This window comes from Mirounga angustirostris, unplaced genomic scaffold, assembly GCF_029215605.1.
Source record: "Mirounga angustirostris isolate CCGP_5_RB_7025 unplaced genomic scaffold, mMirAng1.0.hap1 SCAF_6, whole genome shotgun sequence".
NCBI classification, from domain to species: domain Eukaryota; kingdom Metazoa; phylum Chordata; class Mammalia; order Carnivora; family Phocidae; genus Mirounga; species Mirounga angustirostris.
In genome coordinates, this window is record NW_026991714.1 from 3,892,997 (window position 1) to 3,913,088 (window position 20,092).

The following is a 20,092-nucleotide window of genomic DNA, read 5'->3' on the forward strand; positions in this document are numbered from 1 at the left end:
GGCTCTTTCTTCTGCTTCTCAAGTTGTTTCCCGCACCCTGTGAGCTGACCAAGTGTAGAGGATGGGTGGACAGCCTGACTCTGCTTCAGCCTGTAGCAATTTAACCTTGTACCGCACTGCCCGACACATGAATATCTTTCCCTTTCCAATGACCTTCTGTCCACTGTCGTCCATTCTTCAGCCCCTTGGCCAGGTGCCCAGTGTAGAGCTCATGCCCAATGTGCCGGAGAAGTCCAGAAAGCATTCACTCCAGAGCTGCCCACGGGTCTGCTTGGCAGGCCTCCTCCATCCCGTTTCTTCCTCCCTGCAGCTGTAACCGTTCTGTCCCTGTAACCGTGCTCTCCCCAGTGCAGCTGTAGCCCTTGGGAAGGATAGACGTGTGTTTCCTGGCACCGAGGACTTGAGGCCTTCAGAGCGACGCTGGTATGGCAGAGCTTCGTGAACTCCATGCAGAACCAGTCTGTCTGATGAGGGGCCCGAGCTGTGGCACGTCCCCTGGCCATCAGAGTCCCACCACAGCCTCTGCCCCAAGCTCTCCCCGGGGCTAGGCAGCACTGCTGGGCGAAGGAGTTTCTTTCAGGACCAGGATGGTGGTTTTCTCACTTTTAGTGTTGAAAATGTGAAATTCCTTTATCACATAAGTAAAACAGATCAAAGGAGAATTACCTGCTTGAAAGAGAGAAGACAGACCTGTGGCTCTTTCACCCTTCTTCCCGCCCCCCCCAAACAATCTTGACGCCTGGGCCCTCTGCTACATGCAGCTTGAGGTCCTCTGGTCTCACCCGACAGCAAGGGAGCTAGGCCGCTGCCCTCAGATGCTCTCTTTCCTTCCTCTTCCAACTGAGGAAGACTGGAGACCCAAGTCTAATTTCAAGAGTGCCTTGTTGGAGACATTCCCTCTTCACTTGGAGAGTGACTCACAGTTCTGCAGCCATAAAATTCCACAGATGGCATCTTTTTTGGTGCGCTGGTCACTTTGAAACAGGCGATCGGGGAGTTGTGCCATTGGTCTGTGAATCCTGAGATTTGATGTCGGTACTCCTCGCTGATACTACTCCCTTGAGGTCCACATAATATGCAGAAGGGGATCAAAAGCTGCTTGTCCTTAAGTCACATGCTAGGACTGATATCTTCACAGTTATCACCAGAGAGATAACCCCCCGGGGGGGGGGGGTGGCTGTGAGGCGTCACAGTCTTTGTCATTTCCTACTCCAGTAACTGCACACTGGCTCTATGATCCCTGCTTTGTCATCTGCTTCTCAGTGACAGAATGTCACCTAAGGCTGGTAACCTAGGTTCCAGATTTTCCATGAAAGCAACTGGTGGCCTGGACTACCTCCTTACTGACCACTGAATGAAACATCCCCAAGGCATTAGAAAGTTTTGGTAATTATATCTCCACCTCTCATTTTTCATGTTAAAATTTAACATTTCCTGTTTAACCATTGGCTATAGGCCCATATACTGGAACATTCTGTTTCCTGGATGAGGTCATGTCCTAGAGGTCTATCCATAAACTCTGAGAACAGCAATCCCCACGGGAATGCTTATAAGAGATAGAGAGAAACAAACCATCAGAAAAAGAGCCCGGAGAAACAAGCCATCTGATAAAGATTCAGGTCCCTAAAAACTCAGTCAAATTAAGAACAAACACTCCATGCAAGTATAAAATGGAGAAGAATAAGTCTCTGGGGCCAAAGACCTGCCTCTTCCTCTAGGATCAGCAGTAGTGATGATTCTTTACAAGGTCAGAAGCAGCTGGTGCTCAGGGTTCCTATAACCCAAGTAAAAACCCAATCCAACCCTGTTATAACAAGGAGATCCATCCCTTCTAACACTGAGAAGCCTAGCTTTCAAGAGTCTTGAACACATGAAGTTGTTGGGACTTTTGCAAAATAGAGGCTTAGCAAAGCTACATATTCTTCACTGAAGCAACAAGTACTAGAGAGAGAACTAGATTTGTCCCTTTACCAAAATTTCTCTAAGTGTAAAGAGACCGACCAAATGTCCCAACTAATGTCCTGAAGACAAATGCCTTCTTAAGAGGCATGATCCATTCCTCTTTCCCATACATGATGAAGACTGGACTGTTCATGGCAATTTGGGGTGCCTCTGGGCACCCTGACTCTGATACATCTCATACCCTATCTGATGGTAAGACACTTTGGCTTTCTCATGCCTTAGTGTCTCTGAGGGGACACAGGCACTATTTCCCTCATTAGAAGATACTTTTATTCATAATTGATTGTGGCAAATTAAAACCCCTTCCACCACCCCTAATACCTAGGTAATTGTCTTAATTACTAAGGCTCACGTTGACAAACTCAGTCTGGTGACGGTCCTCACTTTTTATATGATCTTGGGTGTATATATGGCAGGTTCAAACAAAGGACTTCAGGAGGCCTTTTAGAGCAAGTGATGGGTATAGCATGATCTTAACAGAAGTCCTGATGTCTGCCTTCAGTATGAGTTCTGGAGAGCTGGATGCCTTAACCCATCATCCCTGTTCCTCTCTGCTTTTTGAGGAAGGAACTGAAGCCCTGAGCTCTCCATGGTGCTAGCCCCCACGTGCCACTCCAGGCTCTCTTTGCTGCTCTCCGTGGTCCTGCTCTCCCTCCAAACTTCCAAGTCTCCACCTCTCCTAAGGTGCATCTCCTTCCCCTCACCACAAACACGCATGATCTTGGCTATGATCCCTGACCTGCTCCACCAGGAAGAGGGGAACAAACTTTGAGATATAGATACAAAAGGTCGTCACGACCATCTAAACAACTGTAGGAAGGGGACAGAACGAGCAGGTGAAACTGAGGTTGAGAAGATGAGCTGTTTGAAATGCTCAGTGACCTCAGATGGCCTCAGAAGAACTGGATGTTTTGCCATATGTGGAGTCATAAACGATAAACAGAACTACAAATGGTCCTGTTTTCGATTAAGACAGTATTGCTCATATACAGTAGTACCGCATCTGCCCTGTAAATGTGGAATACAAAAATGTGCCCTCCTCAGTTTGCTAAGTACCCCCCTCTTAACACCACTCTGAGCCTGACAACCAACTCAAACTGTCCTGTCATGGTGCTTATTTTCTCTTTTCCCTCAACCTTAGAAGTAAATACAAAGAGACTATATACAGATGGGTTATCCGAATAGGTAAGGGAGGAATTTAATATATATGAGAGACACCAAAAACAAATATCAAAACCCTGACTCACGTCCCCCATCTTTACAACCATCTTGTACAGAACTAAATACAACCATCTTATCCCAGAGTCCAAGTCCTTGGCCAAATCTCAAGAGGCGCATCTTTAAACTGGACTCTGCTACTCTTTTGGGGTATCTGCCAATACTGATGACGTCAAATGCAGCAAGGAGCCGAGAATGCTCAGCCCCTGCCAGTCTGAGACTAGACAGCCTGTTCCTCCCATCAAATCAAAACCACACAAGCTTATCTTCCCCTAAATCCTGATTTCCCCTAAGTGCTGATTTCGTATCAATTTCTTAGTAATCATTCTTATAATGGTTTACACTGGTGAATGACCTACAGCAGAATCTAGTTGGGGAGGCGAGCTTCCAGGATGAATTTTCAGGGCCCCTCTTCCATCTCCTCATGTGAAACAAGGAGAAACTTCATTCCTCAAGGACAGGTAATGGAAGTGATTTATCTCCATGAGTGAGCCTTCAGGAAGACAGAATTTAGGTTACAGTAACAGCTGGAGTATCTCCTATCTACTCATCTCCCTGAGCCCCCTGTTCTCACGGACAGCAGACATGTTTCAGAAAGGATTCTAATGCAGAGTTTCCAACATTTTTTTTTTTTCAAAATTGTATCATTATTCTGAGTTGAGTTCTTCCCTCTGGGATTCCTTAAACCTCTCTCTCTCTCTGTCTCCTAGAAATCTCCAGGAGAATGATAAGAAAGCTAAATAATATAAAGAACTAAAATGTAGTCTTCTCTAAGGATTTATTTTTCCTTACCCCAGATAGACCTGCACTAATTGTGTATTGATTGCTAATTATAAGCACCTTTGACTCATTTACTTCCAGTTCAGGGTCAGGAAGGTCAGATGCACCACCTTGCCCTAGGGGAAAAAAAGAACAAGAAATGAAGGCTGCTATCTCAGCCATTCATCTCTAACCTAACCACTACTTAGCTCTGCACTTCCTTCATATAATCCCAGATATTAGCCAGGCAGAGTGGGGAACCAGTACTTCCAATACCAGATTTCATTGTGATTATGCAAATCCTGGCTTCCTACATTTACTTGTCTTCTTCTGTTGCCCCGATTCTTTGCTTCCAATCCTGATTCTAGAATTCCAGCCAAAACCTTGGGGTAAAAAGCTCCGGAGGGTGAACTGGTTTCTGGAGTCTTTGACTTAAATACCTGATACTTCTTAGAAACCCAGCAAGACTCTAATAAATACATTGATGACAAGTAACTTGAGACTTAGCATGGCTTAGGTCAACCTCTGAAGAGCCTAGAGCCAAGTTCTTCCCTTATTATGAAACGAAAGGCCAGTTTTGCCATCTGCTCCTAATCATTTGTCCCTCAGCAAATGCAAAAATGACAGTAGGACAATTGTACTCATTCTTACTAACTCTTACTCTAATTACTAAGGATGAAATCTTTCTAAACACGTATTATGTGTTTTCTCCTCTAATCTCTATCCTATCATCTCAAACAAATATAAAAATTACCACCACTAAGCCCCTGGGCCTCACATATTCTCATTTATCCTCAACTGCTACTTCATGCCAACTCTCTCCTGGTTTCCAAGCCCTGGAGTCCAGTGTCAGTGACAGATGGCCTGAGCCTCAGCCCTTGGGAGGGGAGAGGATTCTGTCCCTCTCCTGGGGAGTCTGAGCAGAAGAGAGAACCTAAATTCTGCTTTGGGGAAAATCTCTGAGTTTAAGCCATATGGTTTTCTGGAAGTAAGGGGTTCTGACTAATAATGGGCTGGGGAAAAGGGCTCTGTATCTGGGTCATAAGAAAAGCTGTGTGTTTGTGTCAGAAAAGAATAAAAACAGAGATATGAATAGTGAAAACTGTAGTGTGTCATGTGTGTTGAGGGACACATGCTAAATGAGAGAAAGAGGGTGACTAGGTTGGAATATATATGTATCGTGGAGAACAAAAATTGAGTATATACCCTCCTCAGAGAAGGTACTCAATGAAGGTTTAAGAAAAGAACAGGAGATCTGTGGGTCCCCATTGTGAGGACCAAGAAGTCTGTAGGCTTGGAAGAATGTGTCTGTTTCACCAAAGCGCTCAAGTCCCCCTGGAAGGCACAAAGTAAGGCTAACTGAACAATGTGCCACCCTCTGGAAAATACATTTTTAAGTGAAAAAAGTGAAAGGAAGAGACTGTTACGACTGAGGGAGGGGGCCTGGAGCAGTGTAGGTGTGCAGAGCGGAACACATTTGTCTTCATGTAATGCTCCTCAGCAGTGCCCTGAACCTGCCATCCACACCTTGACTCTCATCACCCAGTGAAGGGAAACAGTAAAAACAAGTCAGTGAAATCAGAACCAGCAGAGATGAATGCTTTCTTGCCTGGCTTCTAACAAATTAAACTTTTTTCCCAGCATTGTTATCCCCCCACACCAAGCCATCGGGCTGAGATATCTAAAGTAGGACTTAAGAGCCAAGGAGAGTAAGACAGAGCCTGTTGAGAAAGGGAGGCCATCCGTGCACTCAAGCGGGCACTCAGGCTGTGCAAACTGGACTGGGGTTTCTCAGCCTTGGGGAACCCACTCTTCATTTCTCCTCCATGCCCCTGGGCTGCCTTGCCCATTCCCAGTCCCTCCTTTACCACAAACATACTGTCCAATGAGCTAGGTGGAATTCTCTGTTCACTTACTCCACACTGCCTCTGTTATGTTTCCTTTCCCAAGTATTTTCTAAGATGGGAGATTTTCCCCCAGTTCTATTCCACACGTGTGAAAGCAGCAAGGTAAAAATTTAGGGGAGGGGTATGAAGTGCCTGCACCTGGTTCCGGGGAGCATCTCAGAGTTCAGATGAAGTCTGGCTTCCTGACTCCTGCATCAGCATGCAGACCCCGGGTCCCACCTGTCCTGATTTCTGCGTGTGTGAGCGTGTGTGGGAAGGGAATGAGGAGGTGGCTCAGAGCTACCATCAAGGGAGTGATGTCATGCCCAGCCTTGTGGGCTTACCTGAGCAACAGCGGATGAGACAGCCCCCTGCATAGACCCCGGGCCGCTCTCCCAGCAGCTCCTCCTGAGCCATCCTCTTTGCTCTGCCTCATCCCCTCCCAGCCTCTTAGTCCAGAACACTAGATGCTTGTCCACAGAACACAGCCCAGTGCTGCGAGGAAAGAGCTAAGCCTGGGAAGGGGCTCTTTTGGGATCAGACCCCCTTCCTCTTTGTCTCCCAACTGCAGTTCTTGCTACAAGGCAGTATTGGCTACAGAGGGGCTTGCTTCTGTTGGGGGCCAGCCCAGGGCTCCCTCCCAGTGCCAATGCACTGAGAACACTGACTCAATAGCAAATCAAAGCAACAGCTGTCCCCACCTCCTTCTCCGCCACCCACTTCCCAGTCTCCGCTCCTCGGAATCTTAACTAAGTCTCTGAGGGGCCCCCTCAGCCTACCACAAGCCCACTACTGCCTCCAGATTCTTCTCTCTTCGGAGCTCGAGAAGAGGACATGCTCCTCTGCTCTCTCCGCTCTTGTAGCCATCCCCCTCCTCACGGTCAGCCCTGCATCCCAAGGCTCTCCACCACCAGAGGCCAGCACACGGGTGCGCGCCCACAGCCTGTCCTCAGTCAGCCTTTTCACATCTACGGGCATGGAAGCACCTCTGCCCCTTGGTGTCCTCTCTGGGGAGGCCTGGAAGAGGCCAGTAAGGCCCTGAGTCTGTGAAGACGCCATTCTTCACGGCTGCAGGAGCTCACAGCTCACCTCACACCACCTCTAACCTGCCTGGCATTTAGGAGCCTTACCTCCTTTGAGGTCCGGGGTCCTGGGGGGCCTCACTACCATCCACAGAGATGGGGAGCAGGGAGGGTAGATGTCACTGAAAGTAAAATCTCACCAGCTGGCAACTTAACCTCTGAATCCCTTGGCCCCCAGGACTGCTATCAAATGACAGTGACCACAGGAGACGGGCTTCTAACCACGGGTTCCACAGACTGCCTGTGTGACCTTGCTCAAGGGTCTCAACCTCTCTGAGCCCTGGTTTTTCTTCTTTAAAATGAGATTTGCACTAGGTGCTACTTCGGATTCTTGTCAAGTCTCAAAGTCTATGCTTCTAAGAATGATAGAGGGGAAAGTATTTTGGGGAGGATCAGGCATAACAGAAGGAAGAGAGGAATTACTGAACTTAGGTAAGAGGGGGTCAGAAAGGACATCAATTCCATACTCTGTGTGGTAGAATCAAAAAGATCTTAGGATTAACCACCTCTGGCCATTAGGGGTCAGTAGAAAATGACCAGACATGCAAATCGATGGCTGGGTTTTAGGAAATATACAAAATATATTTATTCATGATATATTGTAGTTTGGTACTTTTTTCTGATATTTGGGTAATTCAAAACATTTGGGATAACGAGGTTTGCTTTTGGTGTTTTGGGGGGTTTGGGGTTTTTTGTTGTTGTTGTTGTTTAGTGAAAAGAGGGTTAACACACAGATAAGCTTTTTGTTTTAACCCCACCCTCACGCCCACCACAGGCGAGCTAGCCAACTAACCCAAAGATTCCCTCCTCCTCATTCAGCCTGGAAAAGCTTAGCCACACACCATTCCAAGCCCAGGAAACAAAAGCCTTTCATTTTCAATGACCTGCTTAGGATGGAACCAAAAGGCATCTGCCAATGTTCAGTAATAAACCTGTTGGAGCCTGGATCAGCCCCTTCCAAACCTAAATCTCTTGGATTATCTAATAGTGTAGGATCCCTGGTTCTGCAAATCTGAACCTCTTGGCCACGCTTCACCAAGCCATGGGACAAATCAACACAACAGGCACTTCTTCTAGTGAAGGTTCTGTTTCCCACCCTATTTACCGTCTATTTTCCCTTATATCCTGTGTGCCTCCTGGGATAGTACAGCAAAGCTCAGAGAGTAGTGCCTTCTGGGCCCAAGCGGCTGCTGGGAGCCAGAGGGAAAGGAGATAAACAAGACTCCAGGAGGAAAAGCCAGACAGCAACAGAAAGAACGGAGCGAGGGAACAAAGAGCGAGGTCCCAGGGGCCCCGCAACAGAGAGGGCGGAGGGGAGGCCTGGGTGAGGGAGGCAGGCCTCTGGGGCGAGACTGAGCTCAGAAGTCCTGCAGGAACTGTGAGCTGGAACATATCTGAACCGAGCCAGGGCATCCTTTAGGTGATCCTGCAGCCTGTGAGGGGACAGAGGCCCATCCCTGTGGAGCAACAGAGAAAGCAGGAAATACACCTGGAAAGACAGACAATCCCAAATGTCAGAACAACTCCCACCTCTCACGGCCCCAGCTTTTGTGTGACTGCACTCTAGTACAGAGAGAAGGAGGGATTGAGAACCCGGGGGAGGATGGAGTTAGAAAGGGACAGAAGGTGGAAGTAAGAGTTTTTCGACACTCAGGCCCTCCATGCCTTAGATGAGGGAGCAACACGGTGACCTCAGCAGAAGTAGAGTAATTCCTGGCAGCACGCAAGCAAGTATAAAAGTATGAAAGGAGTCCTTTTTTGATCAGGGTGTTGAGCTCTAAAGTCTCTCAGGTCAAAGTGACTCTCCCCAGATCTCAGAGTTATCATCTAAATCAGGACTACATGGGACTACAAGGCCTACCTTCCTCCAGACGCAGAATCAGACATTCGCTGATAAAGAAACGTGTGGCTCTGGGCACACAGCAAAGCTCCAGGGGCTGAGTTCTAAATCTGATTTTGCCAGGCCCATTCTCTTCTGTGTGTGATCCAAACATACACAAGAATTCACTAGTAGCTTAGGTCAGGGAAGAATCCGAGCGAGATCCCCTGGCCGGGGAGCCTAGCAGAGGGTGTGGGTAAACGATCCTAAAAGTGGGTCCCTTCAGTATTTTGGGCCACAGCCCCCAGTGTGTTTTTCCCTTGGAGATAACACTCCTCCACCCACCTGTCATGGTAGTCGTGAGGAATAACAAGTAGGCTGGGATGAAGAATATTTTTAACTCTGGAGTTAGAAATGCTGACTCATCATCATCATCACCATCACCATCATCATCAACTCCTACTCAGGGAGCTGGTTTTCTCTAGTCAGGGAGGTAAAGCTCTGGACCCAGGCGCTGGCAAGGCCAGCAATGGTAACACGGGAGCTCTCCGTCCCTGTCCCACCATCCCACCTATGCATCGGTGACCATGTTCACAGGCCCGGGGGAATGCCCTGTAGATTCCCAGAACAGACAGGGCAGGGGAGGCATGAACCAAGCAACTGGAGCTTATGCTGGCACATTCTCTTAGACTTCCCTCCTAGCCTCACTCAGACATCCTACATTTTCATTCATTTGGGTCGCTCATATGTTTATTCAATAAATATTTATTGAGCACGTACTATATGTGAGGACATGTCTTATGAGTGGAAAACGAGTCCCAGGTGCCACTGCTCTTTCAAGGGACACGGTAAGTCTCCAATTCCCACTTCTGCTCCTCTCAGTGTGAACAATCGATCAGGAGGACATTGGTGGGTGAAAGGGCTACTTTGTCCTTTAAAATGCTGGGAGTCCTTAAGATATTGGAACCCACGGGTAAATAAACCAAGAATTAAGAAACCCCCAAGGCAACTGAGGGCAAACAAGACACTCTTTTTGTTTTCAGCCCAGACACTAGAGTCTTGTGAAAACGTGACGGGATTCTGTTAGTTTTAACTAGACACATCTGCTGCTGGGTTAACTGAAAAGTCTCGCATTGTAAGGCTCTTGGGGGTAAATGAAGTATCCCCCAGAGGTATAGATGATGCCACATGAAGAAATCCAATTAACAAGGAAATTCAGTGGGTATAAGCCATCCCATTACCACCACAAGCCCCCATTCCCAACTTGCTACACTGTTATCTTGATCATCTTACAGATGAGCAGTGTGAATGTTGTTTAGTGAGCGATGCAGGAAGGAACCTTGACCCCTAGAACTCCTGCCCCCACCCCCCCACCACACACACAAAATGCATACTTCTGCAGAGGGAGGCAGTGCAGCGGAGAAGTGCACAAAGCCTGGGCTCTGCGGTCAGAGGGGTCTAAGTTTGACGGCTGTCCCGTCCCAACACTTACTGGCTCCATCGTGTAGATGAGTTACTTAACTTTTCTGAGTCGCAGCCAACTCATCCTTAACGTATGCATACTAATACCTATCAAAAAGGGCTGTTCTGGATAATGACTATAGAGCACCTAACTTGGACTTTGACACATACAAGGTGATCAATAAATATCGATTCCCACCATATTGTAGGTTCTAGAGCTTCAGCCTTGCGATGGTCTACCTTCTCCTTTGTCCTGTTTCTTCCTCCTCCTCTTTGGTTTGCTTTTTCCTCTTCCCTGGCAGATGCTGAGCCTGGTTCTCACAACAGAAGATGCCCAGCATCTTGGATTCATTTATTAAATATTTGTTTATCAAGCCCCTTCCATGTGCAGTATGCTGCATTAGAGCCCGTGCTGGATACAGAGATGAATCAGATATCCCCACCTGTGGAATCTTTATAATTTAGGAGGGAAGCCAAACTTTCAGTACAACACAGAGTGATGCACAACTTAAGAAAAGTAGATCAAGTGTTGCAACTCAGAGAAACCAGAAGCCATTTCCATCCGAGACAATTAAGGAAGACTTACCAGAGCAAATGCCACAGAAAGTAGGCTTTAAGCACTGGTAGGGCTTAGATGTATGAAGATGGGTGGAGGGCATTATCAGCAGGGCTATGGTAGGAAAGGGAATGTAGGCAAGAAAGCCAAGGGTTTATAGAAAACTCAGACTGGCATCATGTCTGGGATATGGGTAGGATAAAGGAAAGACAAAGCTGGAAGGCACAGTGGCGTCAGACTGCCCAGGATCTTGAAGGCCAGCCTAACACATCTGGATATTATCTGCAGACCATGGGAAGTCAGTGAAGGCTCACAAGCAGGAAGACAGTAAGGCGCATTTGAATAGAATCTCTTCATTGCTTTTCCCTATGAGTAGCCTGCTCCCCCACCCCCCGCCCCGCAACAAGTGGCTCTGTGGTCCAAAGTCTGCATTTCCCTCCAGTGTCCCTGCCTGAGCAGAAGATCCACTGTGTCCACTGCAAAGTCCATGCCGCCCTTTCAGAGCGCTCCTGAGTTTTCTCTTCCAACTGGAGTCCACAGAAGGAATTTATGCTGATGTCATAAATGATGAGCACAATCTGAACCCAAAGGCACAAGGCTTTTGCTGCCCCAGTCATAATTTCTGCTACTTATCCATGTTTCTGTTAATAGCATTATAATCACTCATCCGCTGCTGGGGGAATGGCCATTCTGCATTTATCATTACAGGTGCACAGTGTTATAAGAACAGCGAGAAAACTTTCAGGCATACTAACAGACAGTTCTCAAGAGAAGACATGCGATCATAAGTACTCTTCAGAACTAGAGGGAGAAATATCACCGCAGCAGGGAAAGAAACACACACACAGTTATCTGTTCACCAGCTTCTTAAAACGCTACAAACCAGAGTGAGTTCCCTGGAAATCTACAAACACAATATATGTCATTTATTGGAGGCTATTCATTTTAATTATCTGTCCCCTCATCTGAACAATTCAGTGTGGTTTGAATGCCCTACCTTACCATTTCACATATTCATCCTATACAGGGGGAGAAAATGCCAGCAAAATGCAGGAGGGGAGAGATGAAAGAAATAGAAACAGGAGGGAAAAGCAACTGAGGGAATGCAGCAAAAAAGCACAGAGGAAAGAAGGCGCAGGAGAGTGGGACGAAATCCACACTGTTGGGCAGATACATCCTCTGCCTGACTGGGAACAGAGCAGAGCGCCAGGTGTGTCTGAATGAATGACCAGAGCCAATTTAATGCACCAAGAACCTGCTCTGCACTGAGAGCTGAGGATACAAAATGAGTAAGGTCAGGCCCCTGTTCTTAACCAGCTCAAAGTTTAGATGGGGAAACTGATAAGTAAACAAGTGTACTGCAATACAATGAGCAGAAATGCCACACGAAAAAAGAGCTGTTGAAAAAGCTCTGAGAGCCCCAAGGGAGAGAGAAAGAGGATTCTTGAGAGGTGTATTTGTGTGCCTTTAGGTAAGTCACTGGACCTCTCTCAACCTCATCTCTAAAAAGCGATTCTGTTGGCTGCCTATCTCTCAAGATGGTTTTGTCATTAAATGAACTGGTGGCTGAAGATCCACCCTGCAAACTGAGAAGTCCTGTGCCGAAGTCTGAGATCGCTATTCCCTCCGCTCCTATTTGGTGCTTACGGAGGGCACCTAGAACCAGGACTGGGAGCTGGGGGTTAAGCATGGACCCCTCTCTGGCTTCTCTCTGACCCTCTACCACCCCAATCTGGCTTTCCACCGTGTGTCCAAGCACCCACAAATACAAAACCTGGAAAAGAAAATGAAACACTCACCAGCGTCAGGTTGCCTCCAGCCTTGAAGTCCGCAGAAGGCAGCAGGGCCAGGGCCTGGCCCCCGGTGGGGGCTAGGGGGGCGGGCACTGCTGGGTCTGAGAGCCCCTGTGTTAGCACTGGCCACCTCTCCTGGCGGCCTCAGTCTTCTTGCCTCCCTTCACCAACACTTTCCCTGTCCCCTTTGCTGCCTACTTCTCTCCGCGGGCTCCGGGTTTTCTGCCGTCTCTACTTTCCCTCCCCATTTGGACATTGGTGCTAAGGCTCCCGGAGAAGAACGTTTTCTCGAATTTCCTGGAGGATGTGTGCGAGGACCAGTGGAGGCCGGTGACCCCTGAGGCGCTCTCTCGGGGCCCCAGCCCGCTCCCTCCGCCTCGCCCGCCCCCGCCACCCCGGCCACCCCCTCCCTCCCCTCTCCTCCCTGCTCTCCCCCCCCGCAACCTGTCCCTTCTCCCCTTTCCTTCAGATTCCGCAATGCCCCCCCTCGTCCCGTCCCCCTTCTTCAGGCCCCCGTCTCAGTCTGGTCTCGCACCCCCGACCCGCACCCCCGACCGCCCTAGCACCGCCGGGGCCGCGCCGGCCGGTCAGGCTCCCGCGCGCCCGCCCCGCCCCGCCCGCCAAGTTCCCGCGACTCCCGGCCCGGGACGCGCGGCCGCTCCGGACTCTGCTCAGCAGCCGATGACGTCACGGAGCGCTGCGCCAGTGATTGGCTATTTCTGGGTGTGCGGCGGGAGACTCGGCAGATTTGCGCGGCGGCTTTCTTTGTCCCTCCGCCTCTGCAGGTGGAGCTGGGGACCCAGGCCCGGGGCTCCGCGCAGTGCTTCCCCGGCGGGTGCAGGAGCCACCGGCCGCGAAGACAGGCGGTGACTCAGGTCCTGGGGTTAGTTGTGGCGGCAGGGAGCAGAGCCAGGGGAATCAAGTGGGCAGTGGGTCCAGACTGCGCGTCCCCCAGCAGGTGGCCGTCGCCGGCCCGCCGCCGTCTGTCCGCAGTGGTGGGGGCCCCAACTGGAAAGTAACAGCTCTGGACTTGGGATCAGGCATTCAGTTTCCGATCTTTGTTCTTCTGTTTGTATGACCTTGGGCAAGTCACTGCATCCTGTTTCCACGCTGCAAAACAGGAACCAGCGTGTTTATTTCACGGGTCTACTAAAAGGATTAAGAGTGAACGGATTTTGTAATTATTAAATCTGTTGTTATTTTAGTAGATAATATGGTGTAGCAGAAAGAATCCTGGATAAGGAATGAAAACTCTTCGCTTATCTTTCACTTTCTGGGATGACCTTCACCAAGTGACTTTTAACCTCTGTAGGCTCCATTGTCCTTATCTGTAAAGTGGGAGAACTAGACCAGAGGATCTTTAAGGTCTCTTCTGGCTCTGACTGGTAAAACTCAGCATCCTCCTTTTATCTCTCCTTCAGAGGAAGAGCTCACTTTCCTTTTCAGGACTCTAGTTAATCTCTCCCCTTTGTGAGAAACCCACCTTCTCTTAGGGATCCTGGAGAACCCGCTTTTCATTAAGGGCCTGCCCTCTCCCCACCCTCAACAACCAACGTATCCCAAATGGTAGCAGCAAATACGTAGGGCTCATCCTTGATGGAGATTCTCTCCCCAGGCTACTGGCAGGAGCAGGATTTGGAGCTGGGAACTCTGGCTCCACTCGGCGAGGCCATCAGCTCCACAGTCTGGAGCAGCTCTGACATGCTGGCCAGTCAAGGTGAGAATCCAGGACCCTCATCTCAATGTCCCTCAGTTCCTTCCGCCATCCTCACATCATCTCCCACTCATGTTGCCTCTGCCCTATGTTCTCACCCCCTTCATTACCACACAGCTCCATCCGACATTTTAGTTCTTAGTTCCACACCACCAACTTCTCTTGCACCCACGCCTCTTCCCTTACTCCAGTGCAGAGACCTCTGTATCCCCTACACCTTTTTCCCAAAATAAAATGATTCCAGGAGGAGGGTATTACTCAGAATAAAGAGGTTCTGAAAGACACAATCGAAGTAGAATTCTTCAAAGGGACCCAGGGATAACAGGATTACTGGTCAAAACTTGGTATATGGCGAGCAGTAAATGACAGGTTTCCCAAACCTTTAGTTCAGATGCTCAAGGGATAAATCATGTCCCAGTGTACTCAGCCAGCTCTGTCTCTGGCTCACTAATCTTAAAATCATCGTTTAAATGTTCAAGTTAGACGGTTACTTGAGGAGCATTCCCATGAAAAGGCCCCTGCATTGAGAGTCGAAGAACAGAATCATAGTCCCCACTGGAGTCCCTGGTTAGTAGAATGATCATAGGCAATCACTCCACCTCCATGGCCTCATTGTCTACATCTGTAAAATGAGGGAATTGGATTCCGTAATCCCTAAGATCCCCCTCAGTTCTGTTATGATTCTAAACACTGAAACCAGCGGCCAGACTTTGTGCACCATCGTGAAGATGGACACCCCGAAGCGCGCGTGCTCGTTATCAAGTCCAGCACACGCCACCTTCTCTCCTCAGGGCCCCTTCTCTGCTAGGAGCATCCATTATGTATTTCTTGGAAATGGAGCTCTGGTGACCAAGGAGGAAAGGAATAACAGACAGGGCAGGGGTAAGGTTAGTGCCAGGGGGAGGATGGGCATTGTTTAAAATTACTCAATTAGGAAACGCAGGAAGTAAGTTCCTTGGCTTCCTATTCAGAGAAGAATAATGCTGCTTAACTGGTTTCATGCCACCGAAGGGATGGTGCGGTTGCTTCAGAATCAGAGCTGGAAGGTGTTGTGCATTTTCGTCCTGTGGAGGTCGCTGCTCTGGGGTCACAGAAAGTCAGTCCTGGAGATGAGGGAGTCAGCATGGGGAGCAGAAGCCAAGCCGCGGGGAACACGGAACAACGTTGGGTGGAGGCAGAAACGAGGGTCACGCCCTGAGGGCTGGCTCCTGGCTAGGCCATCTTGAGGGCCCATTTGGGAGTCAAATGGCTCATCCATATGATACCTTATTCGTCCTTTTTTTTTTTTTTTAATTAATTTGACTAAGGAGAGAGGGGTGGGAAAGTATTTCCATCACATGGCAGGGAAAACTTTAATCCTTTACTCTAAAATAACAGGAGGGGGGTGATTTGGGTTGGTGTGTGGAGAGGCCGGTTGTCCGGGGACTGAAAGAGTGTGAGCTGACGATGAAGGGAAGTTATTGTGGGAGGAATTCAAAAGTCTGTGCCAATATGTTTCAGCTTTTCTTTTCTTTCTTTCTTTTTTTTTAATCTTTTTGGTTGCTTATTCCACAGTTTTATCAGCTACCTCTTATGTAAACGAATGTGGGACCCAAAGCTGGCTCGGCCTTCTCCTCGCTTTTAGTTTTGGGATTATTGGTCTCAAGCGCCTTTCCTGTCCTTGCTCGAATAGGCAGGCACAGGCAGGAAGGCAGAGTGTAGAATGACAGATGCGTGTGCGTGCTTTCAAAGTGAACGGCAGAGCCTCTCAGGAAAGATGCATGTGCGGTGCTCTGTGTAGATGTGGGCGCCTTTATTCCCCTAAATGTTTGCGGCCCTGTCAGTTCACTCAGCAAACATTCAACAAGTGACTGTTTTTCTGTGTATTCCAAGCAAGAGGAAATAAGGTCTGTCTCCCCTTCCCCACCACCTCTCTTCCTTCTCCCACGATGCCTTGCGAGAACACAGACCCCCGGGCCTTGGACCGCCGGGGTTAGACGAGGCACGCTTTGGCCCAGAAGTGGGTGGAGGGGCTGGGGCTTCCTCAGGAAGCTGACCCTCTTGTACTCCTGCAGATAGCCAGCCCTGGACATCGGACGAGACGGTGGTGGCTGGAGGCACTGTGGTGCTCAAGTGCCACGTGAAAGATCACGAGGACTCGTCTCTGCAGTGGTCTAACCCTGCCCAGCAGACTCTCTACTTTGGCGAGAAGAGAGGTACTGTCCCAGGTGTCCTCTCTCCGGGGGCACTGTGGGCGGGGGCAGGGGTCCGCAGGGCCCGGGGCTATATGTGCCTGGGGTGCGGAGGCTGGGCACAGGGAAGACATGCTGTTGGAGGAGGCAGCCACGCCAGGGGCTCCTCCCCTGGCTCCAGAAAAACTGTAGTGTCACAGCTCTGACCTGAACCATGCACGGTCCCACAGGGTCCTCCCTGGCGACACCCCAAAGCAGCCCTGAGATGTAGCTGGTGTCAATGTTGCCCCGTGTGCTTCACACGGCAGCCCACGAGATTCAAGCCTACTTCTCTGAGCGTCCCTGAGGCTGCTGTGCCTGCCCAGTGGCTCAGGAAAGTGACTGACCGCATGAAGACTGCTCAAACTCAGAAGCAGTTTTCCCTGCCCCAAACCATGCTAGACCCCTTCTCCCAAAGACTCTGGCCTGGGACTGGAAGATGAACAGTGCCAGTGAAAGCCCTGCTTCCCGTTCTCCCGATGTCCCCAGCCCTTCGTGATAATCGGATCCAGCTGGTTAGATCCACACCCCATGAGCTCAGCATCAGCATCAGCAACGTAGCCCTGGCGGATGAGGGCGAGTACACCTGCTCCATCTTCACCATGCCCGTGAGGACCGCCAAGTCCCTCGTCACTGTGCTCGGTGAGGCTCCCCAACCCCAGGGGCTCCACAGTGGGCTTCCTTGCAAACACAGCTCCTAGGTGAGCCCCCGAGGCAGCCAGAGGCCAGGCAAGTCTCCCAGCATTTAGGAAAACTTCAGTCTGTGCTTCCTTCACAATGGAACCAAGTGCAAATAGCACTGGGTTCTGATCTTTTCTCCTCTACTTACTGTGTGCTCTGGGAGGAATCTCTTATTCTCTCTGAGCCTGAATTTCCTAACCTATGATAGAAAGATGCTCACGTCTATTCCACGAACCTCCCAAGATTATATGAGGAAAACGAGAAGTACTTGTAGTGTATGATTCTATTGTCCAAGTACCCCAGCTGCTTACATGCTCTTACCTGGGTCCTACATTTCAGTTTTCTTCCTTGCTCCCCTGGGCTTCACACCATTTCTTTAGCCAGACAGTTTTGCTGTGGGGTGTCAGGTCATGTATCAGATCTTCCCTGTGTGTCCTTACGGAAGAGATTGAAGAGAAAGATGATTTCTCTAGTCTTCTACCCATTCTAAACCAAAGTAGGACTCATGCATCCTGACTCCTCCCCCCCGGCCCCCGGCACTGAGGGGCCATCTCTGCAGGGACAGCTGAGGTCACCTCATGGTGCCTGTCCTTCCTATCTTGGCCATCCCCCGTCCATGGCAGGAATCCCACAGAAGCCCATAATTACTGGCTACAAGTCCTCATTACGGGAAAAGGAGACAACCACCCTAAACTGTCAGTCTTCTGGAAGCAAACCTGCAGCCCAGCTCACCTGGCGGAAGGGCGACCAAGAGCTCCACGGTACGTCCCCCTGCTTTGGGGTTCAGAAGGAGGTGGTGGGGTGGGTGAGGAAGAGAGGGGCACATGTCTGTGTATGTGCACACTCGTGTGTGTGTGTGTGTGTGTGCTAGGGCCTACATTCTCCCTGTGTGTACATAACCATTTCACAACTTTCTAAGTTTGTCTAAGTTGAGACTCGCCATCTGTATGTCTGCCGTGGGGCCCACACTGTATCTGTATGTTAGGGCTCACTCTGTCTGTGTGTATGCGTGTGTGTGTGTCTGTTCTGTACTCCAGGAGAACCAACCCGCGTTCAGGAAGATCCCAATGGTAAAACCTTCACCGTGAGCAGCTCAGTGACATTCCAGGTTTCCCGTGAGGATGATGGGGCTGACATCGTATGCTCTGTGAACCATGAATCTCTAAAGGGAGCTGACAGATCCACCTCTCAACGCATCGAAGTTCTATGTATGTGGTGGGCTTCTGGGTGAAGAAGGATCAGGTATGAGATGGTGGCGGGGGGAGAAAGTGCTCGTGACTATATATGCGAAGCACTGTGCACAGATAAGTGATGAGTTGAGGGGTGACAGCACCAGGCCAAGAGTCAGCAAGCTTTTCAGTAAAGGGCTCAATAGCAAGTATTTGAGGCTTTGGGGGTCACATGGTCTCTGTCTCAACTACTTAACTCTGCTGTTGCTGCAGGAAAATAGCCATAAACAGTATGTCAACACATTAGTGTGGCCGCATTCCAATAAAACTTTATTTACAAAGACACAGAGCTGGGAGGATTTGGCCCCAGAGCAAGTTTACTAAGCCCTGAGCTAGGCCAGGGTTATGCAGCTAGATTGTAAGCTCTAGTGGTAACTGTAGCAAACCAGGAGTCAGAAGATGCAGGTGCTAGTCTTCCCCCCGCCCCCCACCGCTCCAGGCTCTCTGAGGTTAAGGAAAGGGCTTTACCCACTGAGCTTGACTCTTTATTTGCTCTATAAGAAGATGAACCTGGTGACCACTAAGGCTTTTTCCTAGACCAACATACTGTGATTTCAGGATCCCAGATTTTCCCTGTGGTCCTCCTCGTCTGCCCCAGCTCTGCAAGTGTTCTTGGCTCTCTGACTTACAATGGCCACTGTCATAGTCCCTACTTGGAACCTTTCCAAGGGTCTTTGTTTCTCTGTGGAATCTGCCTTGGGTGTGGACAGGAGACTTCCACCCTCACCTGAGGAAATTTGTAAATTTTCTGAGTCGGGGAACCAAGAAAAAAGAAAAGAAAGTACCGAGGCAGAAGACAGAGAGTTATAAAATAATGCATTTCTTATCCTAATTTATCTAGAGGCGGGCATTTTCCTGAAATAACTCAGCTGCTTCATCTTCTTTCTTATGGAAGACCCAGGACTGAACTTGGCACTCTTCAAAATTGCTAGACCCATTGCTGAAACCTGAATGTGAGGCAGGTTTGGGGCGGTGTCACTTCCCATTTGGCATACTCTCAAGCTGGCGGCAGACGGCCCCGAATCCAGCCGCGGGGCCACTACCGACTAGCTGTGCCTCTTTCACCAAACTTGCCATCTCCCAGGGGCTGCTTACTTCCCGGAGTTAGCGTGAGGGTCAAGGGGAAAATATCTGTGAAAGAACTGTGCAGACTTCAGAGTTGTCTATTGCTGTAAGGTGTTTCTCTGCTGATTAGTTAGAAGTGTGGGGCCCCAGGCCCGGGTCCCTGTCTAGGGCTCAGGAGGGCCCTCCCATGTCCGAACCCCACAGACTTCTCTGTCAGGTACCAGACCATCTGGCGCTGACTCTCTAGGCCCAACTGTGATCAGCAGTCAGTCAACAAGTGCTAGACTCCAGGCACTGTGCTAGAGGTTTCTATGGCTGTGGGGCCCTGGAGCACCCATCTTCTCACCTGGCCTGATGCTCTTTGTCCTGTTTGATCTGACAGAAACACGTTCATTAACTGGTTGTTAAGGTTGGCTCTGTCCTTGGGGGAAGCTCGGCCTCTTTATCTGTTGTTCTAAACCAGCATCTGGCTGTATTGTTCGTGCGGCCATCTGGACCTAGCCTCCCAGCAGCCCTTTGGCGCCATGGCAGATGCCATTATGCCTTCACAGAGCTCATCTATACCATGTCAGTGCCTTTCTGCCGCCCAAATATGACCCCCATCTCTTGTTGTTGGGAAGCTCTTACTTCACTGTTGGACTGACGGTGGAAAATGAT

The 20,092-nt window shown here is 49.5% G+C and overlaps 1 protein-coding gene and 1 long non-coding RNA gene across 14 annotated transcripts in view; one reads left to right on the top strand and one right to left on the bottom strand.

Annotated features, from left to right (window-relative positions):
• LOC123845838 (uncharacterized) overlaps positions 1–12,981 on the bottom strand; it is a 78,361-nt gene extending 65,380 nt beyond the window's left edge. For 4 of the 12 annotated variants that reach the window (XR_010412153.1, XR_010412154.1, XR_010412149.1 and 1 more), the window contains exon 1: positions 12,543–12,976. This is a non-coding gene — a long non-coding RNA (uncharacterized LOC123845838). Of the gene's footprint in view, positions 1–12,542 lie in introns of all 12 variants that reach the window. The other 8 variants (XR_010412152.1, XR_010412155.1, XR_010412156.1 and 5 more) reach the window with 6 other exon arrangements.
• Positions 1–20,092, top strand: part of CADM3 (cell adhesion molecule 3) — a 29,154-nt gene that overhangs the window by 3,142 nt on the left and 5,920 nt on the right. Inside the window, exons 2-6 of one of the 2 annotated variants that reach the window (XM_045876690.3) lie at positions 14,152–14,253; positions 16,305–16,445; positions 16,950–17,102; positions 17,765–17,902; positions 18,179–18,349. In XM_045876690.3, coding sequence (XP_045732646.1) covers positions 14,152–14,253; positions 16,305–16,445; positions 16,950–17,102; positions 17,765–17,902; positions 18,179–18,349 — 705 coding nt within the window. The remainder of the gene's footprint in view (positions 1–14,151; positions 14,254–16,304; positions 16,446–16,949; positions 17,103–17,764; positions 17,903–18,178; positions 18,350–20,092) is intronic. The other variant, XM_045876691.3, reaches the window with a different exon arrangement.